At 50.2% G+C, this 22,134-nt stretch overlaps 1 protein-coding gene across 6 annotated transcripts in view; it reads right to left on the bottom strand.

Moving 5' to 3' along the window:
* The window catches only part of Adcyap1r1 (ADCYAP receptor type I), a 52,942-nt gene that overhangs the window by 6,283 nt on the left and 24,525 nt on the right, over window positions 1–22,134 (bottom strand). Inside the window, exons 4-15 of one of the 6 annotated variants that reach the window (XM_071608361.1) lie at window positions 21,459–21,566; window positions 19,157–19,177; window positions 18,076–18,117; window positions 15,623–15,732; window positions 14,978–15,075; window positions 14,433–14,565; window positions 13,463–13,616; window positions 13,049–13,109; window positions 12,408–12,477; window positions 8,857–8,948; window positions 5,980–6,063; window positions 1,673–1,756 (exon numbers count right to left, since the gene is read on the bottom strand). In XM_071608361.1, the coding sequence (XP_071464462.1) occupies window positions 1,673–1,756; window positions 5,980–6,063; window positions 8,857–8,948; window positions 12,408–12,477; window positions 13,049–13,109; window positions 13,463–13,616; window positions 14,433–14,565; window positions 14,978–15,075; window positions 15,623–15,732; window positions 18,076–18,117; window positions 19,157–19,177; window positions 21,459–21,566 (1,057 nt within the window). The remainder of the gene's footprint in view (window positions 1–1,672; window positions 1,757–5,979; window positions 6,064–8,856; window positions 8,949–12,407; window positions 12,478–13,048; window positions 13,110–13,462; window positions 13,617–14,432; window positions 14,566–14,977; window positions 15,076–15,622; window positions 15,733–18,075; window positions 18,118–19,156; window positions 19,178–21,458; window positions 21,567–22,134) is intronic. The other 5 variants (XM_071608337.1, XM_027939651.2, XM_071608343.1 and 2 more) reach the window with 5 other exon arrangements.

Raw genomic sequence — 22,134 nt, 5'->3', positions numbered from 1 at the left:
TTTGCCCATCTCCGATGGTGCCCACTGAAGAAGGGAGAGAGGCTCGTTTGTTATATCCTGCAGCAAGCACCTCTGGGCTTGGACCTGATGCCCAGAAATGCCTGCTCCAAGGAGGAATCCATGGACCACACAGGCACAAGAGCCCGGAGTCCTTAAAGTGAGACATCTGGGCACGTGGGTGCTGCTCATCTCTGGGTGCCCAGAGTCTGGAACCAGAAGGCAGCAGAGGGTGACAGATTAAGAAGAGCCAAGGAAAGGGGCTGGAAATGCAATGTGAGGCCCCCCCGGGGGCTTCACTCTGGTCCTGCCTAACAAGCTCACTTTAAAGCACACGCCTGTTGAAGGAGCTCAAGAAGGGAGGCTGCCCTGAAACAGGACTCGGGTGCCTGCCTCCCTCCCTCCTGTCTTCCTGTCCTGCAAATGGACAGTTTCCAGGAACTTGGCTTTGTCGTCTGAAAAGAGCCCTGGAAACCAAGACGTCAAACCTCTCCAGTGTCAATGGTGGCATGAGATGTGTTGGGTTCATAGTGGGAGAAACAGCAATATTTCATGCAGGGGCTCAGGCTCCTCCCAGGCCCAGAACAGAAGTGGTGGCTGCACCAAGGGTATCCCATGGATAGGCCATGGGCAGCTTCCCTCCCCAGCACCCTGCAGCAGCCTCAGCAAAGTCAGGGACTTTAGGTAGGGACCCAGGTGGCTGCAGGGGCCCCTTTGGCGGACAGGGCACTGAGGACAGAGGAGAAGACCTCTAAAGGTCAGGGAGGTGGGGCTTGTGGACCTCTGACCTGCCTGGAGGCCCTACAATGGGAACTTAGGATGTGAGCCTCACACTATGATCTGATCACCCAGAGAGACAGTGACACAGGGTGTAGCCCTCTGTCCTACTGCCCTGAGAAGACTTCAATAGTCAGAAGAATCCTAAAATGCCAAGAAGAGCCTCCAGTAATTGGAGCTGCATCAACGACAAGGGGCTGCCAAGGAGGCAGTGACACCCCTAGTCCACGTGGACATCCAAATTGAGGCTGACCTGGTCAGAGTCAACCTAAGCACGGTGTTCAAATCCTGGGTTCAAATCCTCACCCTGCCAATAAAGTGGCCTCGAGTGAGTCACTTCACCTCTCTGTGCTTCAGTTTTCTCATCTGTAAAATGGGGACAATACAAGGACCCACCTCATAGAGTGGCTGCTGAAACAAATGACTTGCTACCAACTTGTACATCGAGTGCTCTGAATATTGGAGTGAGGGTCCCCTCCTGTGTGCAGGAGTTTGGCCTCGATAAACTAAATTTCTCACCCTTATTAGAAATAATTTTGCAATTGCAAAGACTGAAGCCCAGAGAAGTGGGGGATTTGGGGAAAGGTCACACTCAAGGCAGCAACCAAGACTGCAGAGCTTCCTCCTCAGCACCAGCCAAGCCCCCAGGATGCTGCTACCATACTGCAGCTCCATCCCCACACCTTGCCTTCCCGCCCCAGGACCACAAGAGTACAGAGAACTCACAAGACACGGGGACAGACGTCAACATGCAACAGCCGGGGATCAGGGCCAGGCTGGGAAGCACAAGGTGGCTCTCCACTCTCCAGCCCGCTAAGACGCAAGCTCGAGGCAGTGGCGGCATGCGTCCCCCTCCCCTCCAGGACACCTGGCCACAGCCACGGCCACGCACACTTACAGAGTAATGGTGGACAGTTCTGACATCTTGCAAGAGTGCTGCTGAGCCCGCTGTGGCTTGCAGTAGCATTTCTGCACGCAGCTGCTGGGTGTGACAAGATTAGCACTTCTGTCAGCTGGGGACATGGGCAAGGAAGAAACTGAGGCAGGACTTAAGGAGGGTGGGCAGAGGAACAGGGGAGTGGAGACAGGGCCAGGACATTCATGAGGAGGAGAACAAGGAGGCTGAGGGCCAAGACTCAGTCGGCTCTGGACAAAGAAAGGCATGCCCACATGTGCAGGTGTGTGCTTAGTTGCACACACACCCGTAAGCACTCACTAGGACCACCACTGGGTCGATGATATTAGGGGGAAGGTGTGTGTTCAGAAGGTGGGACGTGGGCTGGGGCCGAGGCAGGGAGCCCAAGGCTCACCTCCAAGCTCAGCACACTGTCTTGCTGCAGGTCACTCAGTGAGACAGACAGCTGGAAACTCACACCACAGACCTCATCACACGCTGCCTGGTCTGGGCAGAGTGAGCTCTGAGCTCGGTTGTGTGTGTCACTTTAGGTGTCCTCTGGTCATCCCCTCTATCCCTCTCTCCTCCAGCCCAGGCTGGCCTTTCTCTCAGTGTCAAGAGTACTATCTACAGAAGACCATGGTCAGTCTGAAAGCACCGCTCATCGGTCTAGTCTGGACTTGCACTGTCCACTCTGAGAGTCACTACCCATATGCGGCTATTTGGATTAAAATCAATTAAAATGAAATCAAATTAAAAATCTACCTCCTCAGTTGTCCTAGCCATATCATAAAAGCTCAAGGGCCACATGTAGCCAGGGGTGACCATGCAAACAGCATAGGTGCCAGGCATTTCCCTTGCTGTGGAGAGTTCTGGATAGTGAATTCAGTGGGCAGGTGCTGAAGACTGAGAGAATAGCTTTGGAGCACTGCCCCATGTCCTGCAGAAACAGGCGACTTTAAGAAGTCTAGCTCTATAGCCTGCTGGGTAGGCACAAGCCTCAGGGTATACATACTCCATCTCTTTCATTCCTTCCTGTTCATGCTTGAGTGGGCACAAGCTGTGGACATTTGTTCTCCTCTCAAGATGGGTCAACAGCTGCATCATCTCACACATAGGAGCAGCTCCTTCAAAGCCCTTCTCAGGGGCCACACATGTGGCCTTGAGACTCCTAGTACTGGCTGGTGAACTGATATATTAAACATGAATCAGATGTCCATGAAGACAGATATTTGGGAGAGGTTAGATCCTTGGCATTCATAGATATGCTCTTTTTGACTCCACCTCTTTGAGTATAAGTCCGAAGGCACATGACATGTGGGGACATGTCATTCTGCTGAGGGAAGAATGTGTATCATGCACTTCTGATGGAATATTACTCAGCCATAAAGAAAAATGAAATTATGGCATTTGCTGGTAAGTAGAAGGAACTGGAGACTATCATGCTAAGTAAGCTAATCCCCAAAAAACCAAAGGCCAAATGTTCTCTCCAATATGCGGATGCTAACACACAATGGGGTGGGGGGTAGAAGTTCATTGGATTAGACAAAGGGGAATGAAGGGAAGCGGGGAGGATGGTAATAGGAAAGATGGTAGAATGAATCAGACATAACTTTCCTCTATTCATAAATGAATATACAACCAGTATAACTCCACACCTTGTACAACCACAAGAATGGGATACTAATTAGTATAATGAGTTATACTCCATGTATGTGTAACATGTTAAAATATACTCTACTGTCATGTGTATCTAAAAAGAACAAATTTTTTAAAAAAATGTGTATCATATGCTTCAAAGATGAGACCAACCCCAGCCTGCCCAGCATCTGTGCTGTGCCTCTGTGGGTTTGTGGTTCTCATTTTATAAATGGCCCCTTTCTGTTCTCATTACTTGCAAGGTGGGTACTGTGAGCCCATTTTTGCAGAAGAGAAATGTGTGGTATGGTTTGATGCTTTGCTTTCCCCAGACCAGCAGCAACAGGATCCACCTAAGAACTTCTTAGAAATGGCAGACTCTTGGGGCCACCCTGGCCTGCTTGACTCAGGATCTGCTTTTTAATTAGAGTTCCCAGCTATTCATGCATCTAAGTTTTTCATGTGTCCTCAATGAATGCCCAAAGTCTCCATTACAAATATACAAGAAGACACACAGATGTAAATAAGGACTTTTTTTCTCAATAATTAAAAGGGCTCATTAGGTCATACAGGAATGGTAGTTATTCATTCTATCCTTATTATCTCCCTTGCATGGACTGAAAGGCTGACTGATCTCCCCTAGATGGCCTGGTCTCCCCTAAATGGCCCAGAAACCAAGGTCAGAAGCCAGAGACCTACCCACAGCAGCAGAGCCTGCGCCAACGCCATCACCCTGAATTCTAAGCTTTGGCCGTTCTCTGAGATCCCTCTATGTTTAGCTCCAAAGTGTCCCTGATCTTCCTGGACTCCAGATATTTCTACAGTAAACATGGCATCCTCTGATTATTTCCAAGATTTTTAAAATGTAATCTAAAGACTATTATGTGACAAGTTAGCTGGGACACAGCGTGTGATGGGGGAAGAGGAGGACAGATGGATGAGCAGTAAAGGGGGGTTGGAGGCATCTCAGGGGAGATGGATCTAGGAAAAAGGGGAAAGGCCCCTTTCCCCAAATATGTCCTTCCCCAGACCTTCAAGGACTGTGCAAACGAACTTACTGAAAAGAAGAAAAACAAGACTGCGGCAGGCTGGCCAGAGTTAGGAGCGTGAGAAAGAAAGAGAAGGCAGAATCTCAGGACAATTAGTAAAAAGGGAAAAGGAATTTCATTAGAAGGAAGAGATAAGGCTAGGCGGACTGATGAGATCAGTTCCAAGTTGGCTCCAAGGGAGGACCAGAAACTCAGATGAGGGTGCTGGATGGGGCTGCCTGGAGAGCAACAGCTGCCCGAATCAGAAGGCAGGAGGCCCCGGCTGCAGGTACAGGACCCACTCTGCAAGTCAGGGGGCCCTTGGCTTCCGGACCCGACTCTGCCATGGCTTTGCTGTGTCTCTGAAAGGTCAAAGCCATCTCTGGTCTCAGAACTCAAGGATCCAGCAAAAGGTGTCTACAGTAGCCAAACTCCAAGAGCATTTCAACGGTCTTTGTTTAGAGGCTGGTTGGACTGCAGCCCCAGAAAACACCCAGGTTGCTAGACAGAGACGTCTGTGGAGAACCTTTGCAGGCAGAACCCCCATCTTCTTCACCTCTGTGGTCCTAGAGATCAATGTGGTGCTGGGCCCTTGGGAGGCTTCGGAATGTGGTGGTCTGAGCCAGACGTGCCTCAGTGGGTCTCTTCTGATGCTAAGGTGCTATGTACACCAGCACCCTGCCCATGCCCAAGGAAGTGCTCCCCAGCACACCAGCACCCCAGCTCTGCAGATTTTGGAAGCTTTCCTGTTCAACACCATGTCTCCCCTTTTCTCTGTGCTCCCTGCCAGCATGGAGAAGTGTTAGATGAGGAGTCGGGCACTCAAGCTCAAAGCTTTGTTCAGCCACTGATGTGTTGGGTGACTCAAGTTATATCATATTCCTTCTTAAGGAATCAGTTTCTGCAAAATGAGGGTAACAATTCCCTGCTGATCAGCCTCTAGCAGAACGGTGAGGAGGGGACACTCCCAGGCAGGGCAGGGCAGGGGCACTCTGGAGTGGAAGATGGAGCCCCACGTGAACCAGAAGCCTCTGGCTGTGGCTAAGGCCCTGGGCTGAGCCCCTGGCTGCACAGCGGCCTTGACACAGCAGGACCGATCTTGGGAGGGGCACACCGTCTGCCCTGATGGGGCTGAGGAAGCCCCAAGAGGGGTGCACATAAGCTTTCCCACCCTACCCTACACCCAAAATGCAGCTTCCAGTCCCCATCTTCTGGCTAGAGGTGACTGGGAATGAAGCCAAGCCATGCCAGAGCGGGGTCCTGAGGCTCTTTCTGTACAGAAGGTGTCTGCCTTGGAAACCTCACCCCTCCCTTTCTGGAACCAGGTAAACTCAGATCTGCAGCCAAAGGCAGGCTGACCCTGCTGGCGGAATGCTCAGCCCTAACTCCGGTCTGAGACCAAGCCAATTGCGGACCCATGCTGAGCCCTGACCCAGGCCCTGACTCCATCCCTGGCCATTGCCAAACTCTGATTCCAGCCATTCATTCTACCAGGAGCATCAGGTAGGAGTGTGGGTGGCTCAGCGCCACTGGCCCCTGCAGGGGCCCCACACCCCAACAGGTCCTTCTGAGGCTGGGTCAGGAGCGCCGTCTTGGTCTACGTAGGAAAACCCTTTATCATCTGAGCAGCTGGAACCAACCTACAGGAAAGGGAGTGAATGCTGGTCTGAGGGCACAGGCAGGGGGTCCTCTCGGGTTTTCTTGGGGACTCCCAGGCTTAAATTTGTTCTGGAAACAGAGGAAAAAAACCAGAGAGCTGTTGTGGGCAGATATGAAGAGGCTTTGCAGCCCAGCATATACTTCTGGTGCCCCAGAGGATGGGGCACAGTCCTGGCCTCTCCCTCTCCCACCAAGCCCGGTCTTCTCCACCTTCCCCCCAAGCTTTTCCCCTCCTCCCCATGCACACACCTCCCTGCTCACAGCCAGCCCCTCTTCCACACCCTCTAGGCTGGGGACAGTTTTACGCAAGGCTGGAGCCCATTAGGAGCCACTTCATCCAGGAAACCTCATTCTATCAGTTAGTTGGACACCACCTGCCGGCTGCCAATCAAGGATAAGAATAGCCTGGAGGAACGCCCCCCACCCCCTGCACTGTAGCTACACCTTGGCTCTATCCTGCAGGACTCATCGCACTGGGAACTAATCCCCTCAGCTCTAAGGTGGGGAATTGCTTACCTAGCCCGCCAGATGCGCTGGGTGTTTGTGAGCATGAAATGTGCACAGGCCAACCTGCAAGTGCTTTAAGTGCTCTGCAGTTCTTAGCAGCATTGTCACTGGGTTATTGCTCATGTTCATGGAAAGGGTGTCCTCGACCCTGGGAACACTCCAACACGTGGCTGATGTCAATGGGATCAAACAGATTCCTTGTCTACCATCAGCCCACCCACCTGGTTCACAGCCCTGAGGTTTTCATCTTCCGGGCTTGAAACTAGCAGAGGTTTGGCTTTCTCTAAAAAAAGGATTTATTGAGTAGGCAAGGAAATGCTTTTAGAGAAGGAAACCAACTAGCTGTCTCTTCAAATGTCTTGGATCAACACTTAAATGGATAAGCCGTGTGCTAATGACAAGTGGTTCTCACCTATGCATTTGTGCTAGGACAGGGCTCCACAGCGCCTACAGTGTGGACAATTTGAAACCCAGGCCCACGATTCTTTCCCATCTGACCCTGGGGGCTCTTGTTGCCTGGGGCAGGATGTCTGAGTCAGCCAGGGTTTGGAGCATCCTTGCTTAGGCTGAGCAGCTGGAACCAAGCAGCCTCTGTGGGTATCCCTGCACGGGCAGAGTGAGGGGAAGCTGGAAGGACCCCCACCCCTGGCCTGCAAAGAAGAGGTCCCAGGGGCCTTAGAAGAAGAAACAGATCCTACCAGAAAGGGGAAGTGATGAAGCTGCTCTTGCTCAAATGGGAATGAAGCTAACTTAACTACCGGCCCAGCTACTTTGGGTTTCAAATACCAGACGTAAATGTTAGTAGGTGAACCAATTCCCAACCAAGCAGGAGAAACTGAGGCCACACAAGGGCATGGTTTCCAACACCACAGGGAGGTGAGGGGAGGAGCAGGGCCCTATTTTGAGACTCCTAAGATAAAAGTCGGAAGGATGTCTCTAGGGCAGGTTGGGTAGTGGCAGAGGGCTGGCCCTAGCAGACTTTATGGCTTTTATCAATGAATAATTTTCCACTATATAATAGACACATGTAAGTAAGAGCTGGCAAAAGCTTATAAAAAAAACTGACAGTAAATGGACAGGAAAATAAAAGTTTCTTTTCCAATGTGATGTGATCATCATACCGGCAAAGAAAATATGGTAAATCACCCAGGCCCTGGGCTAGTCCCCAGCCCCCATGGAAAGGGCTTCTCCAAGGTGAAATACCAGGGTGGATAGACACACAAGCCAAGAACAAGCCTCCCACGAAGCCCCCAAGGAACCTTCAAGAAGGATCTGGGACTTGGCCTCTGAGCAGTCCCTCCCTCTGCCTCTCTCCAGGAGAATGCGGGTGCTATGGAGCCCCCTGCTGAGCCCTCCCTGCTCCTCTCTTTCCCCTGTGCGGGGTCAAGGTTGTGATCTGAGGCTGGGGTCTCTGGTGAAGGTAGGACCAATGATGGCCGCAGCTCTTTCTAACCTGCTCTTTTTGAAAGGAACTGAGGAAGCAACACTCTTGGCCTCAACTGTGTCCCCCAGTCAACCGCAGGGGATCACCAACCTTTCTCTTCAGCATGGAAATGCCCCACCCACCCACCCACCTCAGAGCCCCAGCTGGTCCCGCTCCATTCACAAGGCCAGAAGGGTGAGGGGGCAGATGCCGAGTCTGAGTTCAGATAGAGCAAGGCTGGGAGAGCCAGCGGGAAGATGCTCTCAGGGACATGACACAAAAATAGCTGTAGGAAGCCAAACGGCCATGAAAGTAGAGCAAGTCTTGGACTCAATGGAAAGAGGTAGTTCGTGAACCCCAAACACAGAAAGCAATCAGACGTTCCTCTTCTCAGGAAGGAGGGAACTGAGGAAGAAGGATCAGGGAGATGCAGAGGCAGAGCTGCCCTGAGAGAAAGAACCCCCCTTCCCACACCCAGGCCAGTGAGAATGACCACCTGTGTCACCAGGCACGCTGAGCAAGTTCTACATGTTGTCCTGGGGGTTGGGCCTATCCAATGCGCTCACAGGTTTCCCACAGAACCAGCATCCCCACGGGAAACCCAGCTTCTGAACAACCAAGTCCTGAACTACCTTAGGGAATCTGGTGTTCTCCACTTTGATTTTTCTAGTGTCACATAGGTTCTGTCACTCTCTTTTTTTTTTTTCCTTATGTGTAATGGCATGCAAGTTAGGAGCTCCTGGGTTGGCTGAAGCCCAGGAGGGAGGACAACTATGTTTTAAAGGCTATATTTCATTCAGGAAGAAATTTTGCCAATGCCCATTATCATATAACCCTATCAGCAAAGCCCAAGCCTTCTCCTGCTGGTGACCTGAGCGCCGGGCCTGTGTGGCTGTTGCAAATGGCCGTGGCATCCACATGGTGGTACTTACAAGTAGATGCTGGACTCGTTGCCTCCCATGTCTGGAGATTGCAGCTTCTGCACCAGGATGACGATGATGCCGATGAAAAGCACAAAGTTAACCTGAGGGCCAAAGAAAAGGCAGACAGACATGACTCTGGGCAAAGACTTAGTGCACTCCTGCCCCTGTAAAGGCTCCTGTTCCCCACGGGTACCTTCCCCAGCTAGTCGAGATCCCCTCTAGACTTCTAATCCAAGATGGCGGTAGGAGAGCGCTAATGTAGCTCCTACCCACCACAGTATCACTGTATTGGAAGAAGAGATGTGAGAAACAGAATTCCATAGGAGTCCCGGAAAATAGGGAAGAGTATCATGAGTAAGTGGAGAAAATGAGTCATCTCTAGAAGAGAAAAAGAAAGTAGGACCAGGCTGGTGGGAAAGCTACAACTTAAGAGAGAAGAGTCAACTGCAGAGGTGAGCGCTCTTCCCTGGTAAAACTCCAAGATGAGCGTCATGGAATATGGGGAATCTGTGTGGCCACAAGCCTTGCTAATTACAGGACTGCCTGGGAACAGCAATAGCAGTATTTGCCATCAGATAAAGATCTTTGACAGATGCTTTCTAAACAAAGTGGGAAGCTGTGTGTATGTGAGAAAGGAGGAGGAAGGAGAGCAAATAAATAAATGAGAACTGTTCAGGGATGTCTTGGAGATAGCCAAAGCAGCCTTGGAAGAAAAAACAGAGAGCCTCAAGTTAGTCTATTTAAAAAAAAAATCATAATTACTGAAAACTAATTAGGCCTTCAAATCAAAAAAAAAAAAAAACTAAGAAAAGATTACCTCAAATGGAACTTATAGAAGAAGGAATTTTATATAGGCAAAAGACATAAGAAAGAAAATAGAAAAAAAAATAGGAGATTTGATCTACAAAAATGACAATTTATTTTTGTTTTTGTCTTCTTTGTTTTTATAGATCAACTGGAATGACGAAGCACACACCACACTCTGTCCACCTTGTTCTCTGCTCCATGCCTGCTGTCTAATCAGTGCCTGGAATTAGCTCAGCAAACACCTCTAACTGCATGTGTTCATCAATCCAAAAGGAGAAACTACAGTTAGACCAATTTAGGCGTGAGAAACAGGACAAGACAAGATGGGCAGAATATTTTAAATCGTGAGAGAATACCCAACAAAATGGGAAAATAAAAATTAACAAACACAACTCAAGAAGAGGTAGAGAAATCTGAGTAATCATCTCAGAAGAAATTTAAAAAGTAGTCAAGGTGTCTGCAATCAAAGACATTAGGCCCAGATGATTTTTATGAACTTCTAAGGAGCATGTAATTGACATGCTATTTTATTGTTTTAAAGCAAATAAAACCTCATAGATTACCTACGAAGTTAACAAAATCCTGCTACAAAAGCCAGGCGAATACAGAAAACACTTTCACAGGCACATAGACATAGAAGACCACAGAGAGCAAGGCAAAAAGTTTAAACAAATATTAATAAAGAGAATTTAGCAGTGTATTCAACGAACAAACTGATCATGACCACAAAGGTTTCAAACTAGAAATGCAAAAATAAACCTAATATTTGTTATGACAACAGATTGCAATAAGCTTCCATTAAATCCCTAAAGACTGGTGAATGAGTTGGTCACAGAAACATCAGCAAAGATAGGGGAAATATCAGAAATGATACCTTGCTCATAGAGGGCAATTTTTGCTATCTATGAAAATGTACAATGCACATATCTTTGTCCCAGGAATTCTCTCCTAGAGATTTACTCTGAAGAAATATTCACATATGTTCAAAGAAAGGCACAAATATATATTCCTTGTTCATAACGAAGTTAGATTGTGATCACTTCAATATCTCCAAAATGCATTTGATAAAATTCAATATCCATGCTTGAGATATTAAAACAAGATATTCATACTAAAACAAGCCAGGAAGAGAAACTTCTCCAGTTCCATGCAGGGTAATTGCCAAAAGCTAGAGAAAACATCACCCTGTACAGAAACAAGGAATAAAAGGGACACATACTGAAAAAGAAGGACAAAGACTATTTTCATTTGCAGATCATGTAATTTCTACCTAGAAAATTCACGTGAACCAACAGAAAAGGGACAAGAACTAATAAAAGAGTTCATAAATGTAACTAAAAAAAAAATGCACAAAAGACAAGAGCTTCCCTACACTCCACCAGTAACCCATCAGAAAGTAGAAAGAAAGAATGATTCCTAGATCCAATAAAAGGCCCAAATGGGAAACACCTTAGAGGTGAACATTACAACAAGAAAGAAATCTAAAAAAGTTTACCAGAATAACTCTGTAACAAGGACTGAATAGGTGGAGAATCATGTCACACTCTTGGAGAGAAAGACTCCACCATTTAAGCAAACCAGTTCTCCAAATTAGCCTATAAATTCAGTATGATTCCTACACGATCTCAAACATACTTTTTTTTTATTTTACAATTTTGCAACTTGACAAGGATATTCAAAAGTCCACCTGAAGAGTAAATGGGCAAGGAATTTTTGAAGAAAAACAAAATAAGAGGAGAAATCTGCACATCAAATGCCAAAGCATGCTACAAGGTCTCAATAACTAGGAAAATGGGGAATCTGCCTAGGGAATAGACAAATAGATTAGCAGCATAAAAGTGAAAGTCTGGATCCAAAAATAACATTTCAATAAAAAGGATGCAATAAAAAGAATTGAGAATGTGGAATGTACATCCATTAGAAAGATAAAATTAAATATCATTTCAGGCCAGACAAAAAATTAAATTTCAGCTGGATTAAAGGTGTATACATAACAGTACAATTCACAAAAGTATTACGAAACAAGGAAGAGGCGTATTTTTATATCTTAGGTTAGGAAAGAACTCTATAAACAAGAAGTAGGGCTCAGAATTTATAAAGCCGGGGGATTCCACTGCAGAACAGCTATGCTGTCTTAGAAACACAATACATATAACAAATGAAGGGTTATTATCCTTCACTGTAATAAATATAATCTGATAGAAAACTGGGCAAAAGAGATAGATGGGAATATTCAGAATTGAAAAAAAATATGATTAAATGTTCAGAAAAACTGGTCAATTAGCTAACAATATGGAGAAATGTTTGTGAAATTACTATTATCCTCCATAAGAATATGTAAAAATTTAGACGATTGATATTGGGGAAATGCACCACCCTTCCAGAGGAAGTGTGAATTGCTAAAGGAATTTTGCAAAACAATTTGGGACCTAAAAATTTTAGATGTATACCCTTTTTGACCTATTCCTCCCATGTTTAGAGATGTATTCTAAAGAAATATTTGCAAATGTTTAAAATTATGCACAAAACTATTCTAGTAGCATCTTTCATAATGAAGAAAACGTAGTAAGATACACATCCACCCCTAGGGGAACAGCTAAATAATTTGTGTGTCTGTGCTATGGAATATAATACAGTCACAACAAAGAAGAAGGCCAGTTTGTTCAGTGACTCTTTCATGTCCCCTTCTTGTTCATGTGCCATTCCGCCCAGGCCCTGTCTCTTCTCTTCCTCTTTGTCCCAAGGACACTCACCATTATCGAGCCAACCACAGGGCCTTTGATCACCCACCACAGAGCTGTGCTGTCATTCATATCCCAGCAGCTGAAAGATGGGCAGACAGAGAGAAGAGAAATCACATCCAGGGGTGAGCCCAGATGCCTACAGGACACTGCCCTGGCTAGCTGAGGGTCTGGTCCTTTCTTCCCCTGGAGCTCCTGAAGAGGGGTCAGCCAGAAGGAGAAGTTGCAGAAGCCAGGCCCTGGTTATAGGAATGCCCTTCTTTTGAGCCTTGCTCTTTCCCTCTGCATCCCTGTCAAGACAGGGTTTGGGGTCAAAGAGTCGTGGTCACCAGTGGGCTCCTGGGAAAGGTCCCTGTGTCCCTTTTAGACCCAGAGCTCTTGAGGCATAAGCTCACCATCACCATCTTCCTACCCTCCCCAAAGGGAGGGCCCAGAACTGGGCCCAGAGCAAACAGGGTTCAGAAACCTTTCCTATTCTCTTCCTGGGCTGCTGGCTCCCAGACCTGCGTGGGGTCTGGGCTCAGGTGGCCTCTGGCGCTGGGCTTCAGTCTGGGCCCAGTGTTGGATGGTTTGCTGAGAAAGTCGACAGCCACTGAGAACCCATCTGTAGGAATCTATTCTGTTCTGGCCCTGACTCTTGGGCATGTACTCACCCTGTGTTATCGAAGTAGATCCTCAGTGTAGCCCACACGGTCACACACACAGTTGGGGTCCCTAGGAGAACAAGAAAAAGAGGCCCCTAATAGAGGAAAACCAGCATGTCCACTGTTCCCTCAGACTTGGGGCTCCCAGAGGCCACCACACCCCTCACACTTGGAGTTCCTGGGGACTCTTACTGTCCCTCACACCCAGGCTTCCTGGGAGGGCAACATCTCCCCCAGACCTCAGACCACCTTGTCTCTCAGGAGGACGCCTGGGCAGTACTTCTCCCTCAGACAGGGAATTTCCCACAGGCAGGAAGAGAAAGGCGGGGTCCAAGCATGAGCAGTCAGCGCCTGCCTGGGGCAGTACCAAGGTCACACCCGACTAGGAGGCCCGAGTGCGTGCAGGCCCAGCCAGGGACCTACCCCAGCCAATGATGGTGTACCAGTAGAAGTATCTCCTCTCAGGGAAGAAGGTCTCCACCAGCAGCGTGAAGAGGTACAAGCCCTCGATGAACAGCCAGAAGTAGTTGGACACAACACAGTAGTGGAAGAAAACCATGACAGCCTTGCATGCCACCTACAGGGACAGCCACCAGGCGAGGAAGGTCGTACTCCCTCTCCTGACCCCAGGCGAACCCCTAAAGCCCAGGGGAGTCCTGAGGACCTTCAGCTCTAGTTATGCTGGGTAGGGCCCAAACACGCCCAGGATCCGGGACAGTCAACACTCCTGAACTGTGGTGCTGAGATCTGCAGCATCCTATGGGTCTCAGTCCAAAAGGCCTGCGCTGGCAGGAGAGGGACAGGTAGACAGGCGTGGAGCCCACCAGGCCCACCTGCCCCCTCTTCAGCTCCCACAGGGAAGATGAGCAGGGAGAAGTAGCCAGAGGTCCCCCACAGGGAGCTCCTGGTAAAACAGGGACCTGGATCCCTCCCAGATGGAGGGAATGCTCACCCTGGCCCCAGAGATCCCTTCTCACTGAAAACCTTCAAGTGAGCCCTCTCAGTCAAGGGCTGGACTCCAGACCATTCTTCCCACCTGGCGCCTCCTCCAAATACCGGGGGGCATGAGGAGACACATGGAAAGACCCCTAGAAAACCAGCACGTGGGCTCTGGCTCAGCTGGTTAAGGGACCAGGGCCCACACCAGCCCTCTGGGAGCCTCAGTTGCCTCCAGAGTCGGCTGACCCTCCTCAAGTACTCTGAGGGACTGAAGACAATTTGGCCAGAAGTGACACTAGTGACATGTTGATTCCTGGGCTTCCAAGTGAATGGGGGACAACGCCTTCACCCCAGGAACACACTCGAGGGCCTCAGGCTGAGAAACAAGTCCCAGGCGGTGCGGGGAGGGGGACTTCCTGGCAGCAGTGGCCTCGGGCCCTCTGAGCTCACTCACAGTGGAGATGAAGCAGTGGTTGCTGTCCTGCTCGGCATAGAGGATCCAGTCTTTGATGAAGACAGAAATTGCCCTCAGCATGAAGGACACAAACAGGTTCATGTGGATGAAGTTTCGGGTGCAGTGCAGCTTCCTGCAGGAGCAGGCCAGGGGAGGAGGACTTGACCCCAAGCAAGCAACCCCAAAGCACTCACACCCTCCAGCCTGGGCTCTGCCCTGGACCTGCTCTTGCCATTGTCTCAGAGGGGGCTGCCACCGAGTCTACCAGCTTCTACCCACCTCTCTGATCCTGGCTTCCAGGCCCCTGTAACCTGTGCCCCTTCTCCCTCCTGTGGCCTCTCTATCTAGACTAGGAAGATGAAAGTGAGCAATGCAGGTCTCTTGCCCAGCTTCTGCCTGGCTGTGTGGCCCTGATCAAGTAGGCTGCCCTCTCTGGGGTCAGGTTTCCCATCTGCTACCCCAGGGGTGAGGGCTGACATCCACAAAGAGGGGACTACTCTCAGCAGAGGTGGGTTGTGTGGGCTCCAGTGTCACTGGAGTCTCACCGGAAGCGACACAGGATGACCATGGCAGTGGTGAGCGTGACGAGGGAGGTGCTGTAGCCAACAGTGTAGAGGGCCTTCACCGACAGGTAGTAATAATCCTAGAGCAGGACACAGGATATGCAGAGATCCACATGGGGCAGGCCCTCCCACCCCCACCCCCAGACCTGCACCCTCTGGGTCTAGCTTCTCCCTGTCTCTCCTAGGATCTTACCTCCACTCCCCTACTCCCTCCTAAGCTGCTTGCTCCACTCTGCAGGGTTACCTTCTGCAGATGTGGCTGGGGGTGTGGTGCAGAGATGGAGCCCTTACCCAGCATGCACCAGGCCCTGGGTTCCATCCCCAGCATCTGCTCAAAGGAAGAGCACTAACCAGTCAGTATAGACAGCATCCTTTAGTTAGATGTGGGAGGTAGGAGGGGGAGCCCCCATGTGAGGCCCAGAATTAATTCCTCAGGTTCTGGATCCTAGGCAAGACAGTGTCCCCAGAAGGGACAGGAGGTGGGGGCTGGAGGATAAGGCAGCATGACAGCTGCTTCTCCACCACAGCAGCTGGCTTGGATACACAGTAGGTGCTCATGAATGTCATCTAGAGACCTGTCTCCTCCGCTGTCCCACCACTTCTGGGGAACAGGGCACAGACACTCACCTGGTCCCCAGTCTCAGTGTCATAGTCGTCAAAGCCACAAGCGTCGAAGTAATGAGGGAAGGGCTCCGACCAGCCATACTCCGTGCAGTTCCGGCTCACCACACCCATGTCTGCAGAGAAGAGAACACTCAGTGAGGCACAGAATGACTTCAGAGAGCCCCGAGATGCAGATGCAAACATTACTGCTTAAGTAGGAACCAGAAACCCGTGTGTCCGCTGGAAGACATGGGACAGAGGTCCAAGGAGTCAGTGACAGCTGATGGCCTGTAGCTCAGTCTTTACTAAGAACCATGGGGCTGGGGCAAGCCATCTCTTAGCCAGGGGTAAGGGGACTGAGCCTGTGAGTCCAGCAGCCCTGCAGTTCTCCTTCTGGAATATTCCCAAATACCTGCCAGGAAATGCTCAAGGCTCTGGATCAATGCTTCTCAAAGGTCCATGTGTAGGAGAACCATCCTGAGACTGATCACAAATGCAGATTCCAGTCCCTGCAGCCCCAGGGATTCTCAGCAGGACATCTGAGTGTGTCCAGGAATTGCCTCAGGTGACCAAAGGTGTGTCTTGAGCCCACTCTACAGGTGAACTTTACCCTAGCAGCTGACATTCTGCACCAATGAGACACCTTGCTTAATTAACAAGGACACTGAACTAGGTTAGGACCTTTTTTAAGACATATACTCCAATTTGGTTTTTGGTTAAGTTTTGCCTTTCAGGGTTTGCTGGTCTATTTCCTGTTACTAATGTACTTTAGTTTTTCTTCTGATGGCCTTAAAAGGCCATCTTGTGCGATACCCAGGGGAGGCCAGGGTAAGACACAGCCATTGAGCCATTTGCCAGCTACAAAAAAGCATTCAGCCTGGTTTTCACTATTCGTTGGGCTGTTTTTTTGCCTCCCATGGTTGCTTGGTTCATTTCTCTCTCCCATCACCAGATGGTCTGTAAGGAACAGCCACAAATGATTAGGGGAGGTAAGCAGTCCCCTTTCCTCCAGCGAACACCTCGATGTGGCCCCGGAGAGACGTCAGTCCTCAGAATGGCTTCTTGGGAGTTACCTGGCCTCTTAGGACACATGGGGATGGTTCTTCCCCTCATAGGACTCAGTGACAAGGGGCACAGGGCACATATTGCTGGATAGAATTTTCCCCTCTGTGACCCAGGCCACCAAGGCGGGTGGGCAGTGGTTCAGGGAGACACATGGCAGGATGCAGAGGCCAAGAGGAGAGACTCTTTCTCTTCCAGCCCACATCCTTGCTGGTTGACCTGGAAGATAGAAGGCCAGTTCTCTTCACCTAGGAGAGTCAGAAACATCTTTCCTGGGACTTGGAGACATGGGCCTGCAGGGAAGGAGAGTTCTGCCCAGCAGCGGGGAGGGAGAGTCTGGTCTCTGTCACCTCTATCATTTCTCCAGTGCTGAGTTCTGTGGACAAGCTGGGGCAAAGCCAAAGAGCTCACTTCAATCCCACAGTGTGGTGCCAAGCTGCTCCTCCTTCCAGAAAATCTGCTCAGGCTGCCCCTGGCAATCTCTGGCAATCTCCTTCCAAGTCCCTCTAAATACTTCTTCAGAAAGTCTGACTGTCCCAGGGGAGGCAGCGTCTTGCCCAAGCCCCTCCCCCATCAGGGCTTCACCTCCTCCCTATTCTGCCCTTCTCAAGGTGGTGAGAAGAGGAAAGGGAAGTTGTTTTGAAAAACAATTTTTTTTTTTATAAAACTGTCCTGGAGAGAAAAGCCATTTCCTCTCTTTTCTTTTCTTTCTTTCTTTCTTTTTCTTTTTATAGCCTAATGTAGGCACAGAAAAGTATAAACCTTTTTGTTCCAGAACTGTTCCTTGAATATTGTTCTGATAGAAATCTCCGGAAGAGCGTTCTCCAGATTGTCAGAATCCTGCAGCGACTGCGCCCACATCACCAGGCTGCTTTGCCCCAGCAGTTTCATAGAAGCCCGGAATTTTAGGGCAGAGGTTCCTGAATGAGTGTCTGCCCATATTAGACCATAGAAGACCTGGGCATCCGGCTAGCAATGCGCATGTTCATCCTGAGGCCAAGGCCGAGGAAATCAGAAGACTCTGAGGGTGAAGCCCTTGAATCTGTGTTTTAATAAGCCCAGGAGAGGACTGTGATGTGCAAGTTTAAATTTGGTTTGAAAACCTCTAGCCTATGTATCGGAGTTCAGAACTATTAGGAACCATATAAAACAGGGGTTCTTTGCTTAGAATCCACATAGGGGCTTCAAGAGATCTCCAGCTCCTATGAAATTGTAGGTACCATGTTCTGCCTTTGCACCTAACTGCCATTTGCCACGGAGACAAGCTGTACCTGTACCTCGAAAGTTACCAACCAGTCTCAGATCTCAAAGCCACAGAGGGCAGAGCTCAGCCTGCAATGGGGCTCTCAAAGCTCCCATGTCAGCAGACGCCCTCCGGTCAGCCAGTCCATGGTGGGTCCCAGCCTGTCCCTTACCTGAGAGACCCAAGGAGTTACTGCCAGCAAAATCAAACTCTCCTGTAAAACACAGATGTGGGCATGTGTCAAAATGCCTGGTTTATCAACTTGATGCGTTACCACTGCTTACTTTCCCTGATGTGCCTGGGTCTGGAGGGCCTGGGGACAGGGTCACCAGACAGCCTCACACACAGTGGCTGCACACCCTTCTGACTCACAGCACCTTCTGACACCCATCTCCTTGGGTTGCATTTCTTGGATGCTAAGGATGATGTATGACTCAACCACCCACCCCACCCCCCAGGAAACAGGAAATAGGCACTGTCAGGAGGGCGGGAGGGCCTTCTGCCGAGTAGAGAGGAAGGGGAAGGAATGGAAAACAGCAAAGAACAGCAACAGGGGTCTAGGACTTGGGGTTCCTTTGGTGCTCATCTTGGTCTCCAGACCCACTCTTCATCAAAGGGAACCCAAAACTTCAAAGACTTCATCCCCAGAATTTTATCCTTCTTTCTTTACTCTTTATTCCCCTTCCCATACTCTCCTATGCCCAAATCCCATGCTAGCCTAGCAATGGACCCACATTGCATCGCCATTTCTCAAAAATCCAGTTTCCAAGCTGACATGCCACCTCCTCCAGAAAGCCTCCCATGACCTCACTGCTCTGCCCATATGCTGCATCATCAGCTCTCTTCTATTCTCTGGCTTCCCGTACATTCCACCTTCTCAGCAACTGGGGATGTGAGCATCTGTACGGACTCACTCACAGGTCAGGCCTGCGTGTGCATGCGCACATGCCTATGCACACACATGGGCTTGCTTTCTGACTCCTCCATTGGTGAGTCTTGTCTTTCCAAACAAGCTCATGATGGCCTGGAAGCCAAAGGCTGTGTCCTCCATTGCTCTCACCTTCAGGGTGGCTGAACAGAGGTGTGGGGAAGGGAGAAGGAGAGAAGAACCTGGTCCCTGAAGAGCCTGCCATTCCACCCAACCAAATGCTGATCCCGGCAGTCAGAGCCTGGGATCTCCTGAGGCTAGGCTCCTGCTACATACAGAGATGGACAGATGGACAGCGGTCTGTCCTCACCAAGGTTCCTCTTACCGATGGTTTCCGTCTCCCAGACTGCAACAGAAAGAGAGAGAGAGAGAGAGAGAGAAAGAGAGAAAATGCAGAGGTAAGCAGGGGTGTGCAGTGGGGGGTCTGCTCTCACTGACCACTTCCTCCTCCTCCCCACCCCCAAACTTCGGAGAGAGTTCTGCAGGGGGCGCAGAAAGCAGGACTACACGCTGGGCACCATCAGGCATGAGAGACTTCGACCTCCACCTCTAGAACAGAAATGCACAGAGGCATCTGGGAGGAGGAGAGAGGGTGGAACTCCCACACCTCCAACATCTCCAAGGTCCTGCACGGCTGCACTACCCCTGGAGTTTCCTGAGAGCTGAGAAAGCAAAGGAGACATCCAACCCACACGTCTAAGTGGAAAGGCAAGCCCACCAACAAAGCCTGTGAACAGAGGTGCTGAAGTCCCCGCCTTAATGAACCATTAGGAATGGGGTGTCACCTCACCGCCCGCCTGCTGCTGAGGGAGGGAAGCTGGAGGGATGTGCATCTCCAGGAAATCTCACTTGACTGCAGAATCTTTTTGCCTTTTGTGGCAAGAAGCATTCTTGGCATGGAATCTGACCCAGAGAAGATGTTCAGTAAACTTTAAATAAATGACTGAATGAGAGCCATACATTCATGAGGGAAGTGACTAAGTTGGTTTCTAGAGGAATGAATGAGGAACGGGGCTGAATCACAGGCTGTCACTGTGCCTCACAGCCCTCCATTCACTGTGCTCCTCGCTCCAGCACTTCCCTGCCAGTCTCCTCGGCCAGAATTCACTCTCTAGCCTGTTCTGGGTCACTCACTCAAAGTCCCCAAGCCCTTGGGGTGGGGAGTTCAGTTGCCACCCTCCTTCTGGGCTGGCAGAGGTCTGGAGGTGTGAGGGATGTGGACAAAACAAGGTGGGGAGTGTGGGAGACAGGCTCCACCTTCTTGGAATGGGAGCCAGAGATGGGACCTGGGACTCCAACATGTGTCACTACCTCTCTCGGCCACCTCCTGCAAATCCCTTGCTTTATGATATTGCTGGAACGTGAGGTTTGAAAGTGAATTTGCCTTTTTGAAAGTGAATTTGCCTTTTACCTCTCAGAAGAGGAACCCCCCAGTGGAGATGCAGCCATTTAGAGTTTACTTTATATATATATATAAAGTAAAAAAAAAATATATATATATATATATTTTTTTTTCTGATACCAGAGATTGAACGCTCAACTACTGAGCTTCATCCCCAGCTAAGTTGCTTAGAGCCTTGCTAAGTTGCTGAAGCTGGCTTTGAACTGGCGATCCTCCTGCCTTAGCCTCCGGAGCCATTTGGACTTTGTCTTGCCCCACCACCCCGCCCCATATCTTTGTGTCCTGCATCACAGAGCTCAGCCACCATGTCTATCCCACAGGCTCCTAAATCAATCTGGGGCCCCCAGAACTCTCCACAGAATTTCAATGGCCCCCAGAGATCTCGAACTCAGACATGCCCAAAATTGAGTCCTTGTGACCCCCACTCAGCCAACGCTCCCTGGCAGGAAGGGTGCCATCATACACTCACCCCAGAACCAGCGTCCATACGTTACAGACTACACTGTTTCCACTGTGGATAGTGTCCTCTCCTAGGCAATCCAGGAGCTCCTGGAGGCCAGGACCCCCAGCTTCTCTTCTCCTGAGCCCTCATAGCTACCTAAGGGCAGTGAGGGCCTGCCTGCTGTGAGGCCTGGGCACCATGCCCACATCAAGTGGTCCATGAGTGTGGATGTGGGTGAGCGTCATGAGCCCAACTGCACCCTTCACACTCCCACTCTGCCTGAGGGTGTCTAACTGCTGGGTTCCCTGTCCATGCATTCCTCTGGGCCTCTGAGGATCTCTGTGGCTGTGTGAGTGACAGCAATGACAACATCAGCTACCACTGACCACTGAACATTCAAGATGTGCCAAGTCCTGCACTACACGATGACCCACATGCATGATCATCCTCACTTTATCCTCAGAGACACCCCATGAGGGAGCCACCATGCCACATTCTCACCTGGCAGACCAGGGCCTTAGCTGGGAGGAGTGAACTGCTTTGCTCAAGGTCCTTAGGAGGGTGAGAGACAGAGCTGGTATCAACCCCACACCAGGGCACACCCAGGTGTGCACTGAGGACTGCGTGCCATGTTGAAGGAAGGCTTGTGCACCCCTACAAGTGCTCTGGAGCAAAGACCATCTGTTCACAGGGAGCCAGTCCTTAGTGCTTGTCTTTGGGAGCCTGGGCTGAGCCCAGGGAGCAGGTTAGATCAGTGTGGCCTAAAGACTGGGCTCTACCCACCTTGGTCCGGGTTGAAGATCCGGAAGACATCGGGGCAGCTAACGAGGACCATCTCCCCTACATGGGCCGGCTTCCAGCAGGTTATATTGTCCCACATGCCAGGGCAGCCTGGGGGAAGAGAGCCATGGTGAGCATGGGTCTACACACACACACACACACACGCACGCACACATGCACACACGCCCATAATCTCACACAAATACCACGTTAGTGCACACACACCACACCACACAGAACCAGTCACAAACACGTGCATGCACACATCCCACAACACACGCTACACTGTGGATGCCCACACGTACAGCATACACGCCACACTTGGATGCTCACACCTGTATTCTCCCACCACCCTCCACACAGAGGCAGGGTGGACCGCTCACAAGCCAGGCTCATGCGGAGCAGGTGGGAGCAGCTGAAGAGGAAAGTGGACTTCCTGTCTGAGGGAAGGCCAGGCCTTCACCTGAAAAGCCTCTCAAAGAGGGGGTGAGGCATGAGCCTCTCTGCAGGTGGTCCTGAGGCAGAAAGGGGGCCTCACCTGATGTTACCTGGCCCACAGCCCCTGAGTCCTGTAGGGTTGTGGGGAAGAGAAAATCACCAGGCTAGGGCAGGGCCCTTCAGAAAGGGGCACCCAGCAGCCCCTCCCACACGACCTGCTCCAGATGTCCTGCCTTGGCAG

This window comes from Marmota flaviventris, chromosome 1 (genome assembly GCF_047511675.1).
Source record: "Marmota flaviventris isolate mMarFla1 chromosome 1, mMarFla1.hap1, whole genome shotgun sequence".
Classification (NCBI taxonomy): Eukaryota; Metazoa; Chordata; class Mammalia; order Rodentia; family Sciuridae; genus Marmota; species Marmota flaviventris.
Note: the sequence above shows the minus strand (reverse complement) of the source record. Positions and strands in the feature narration are given on the sequence as shown.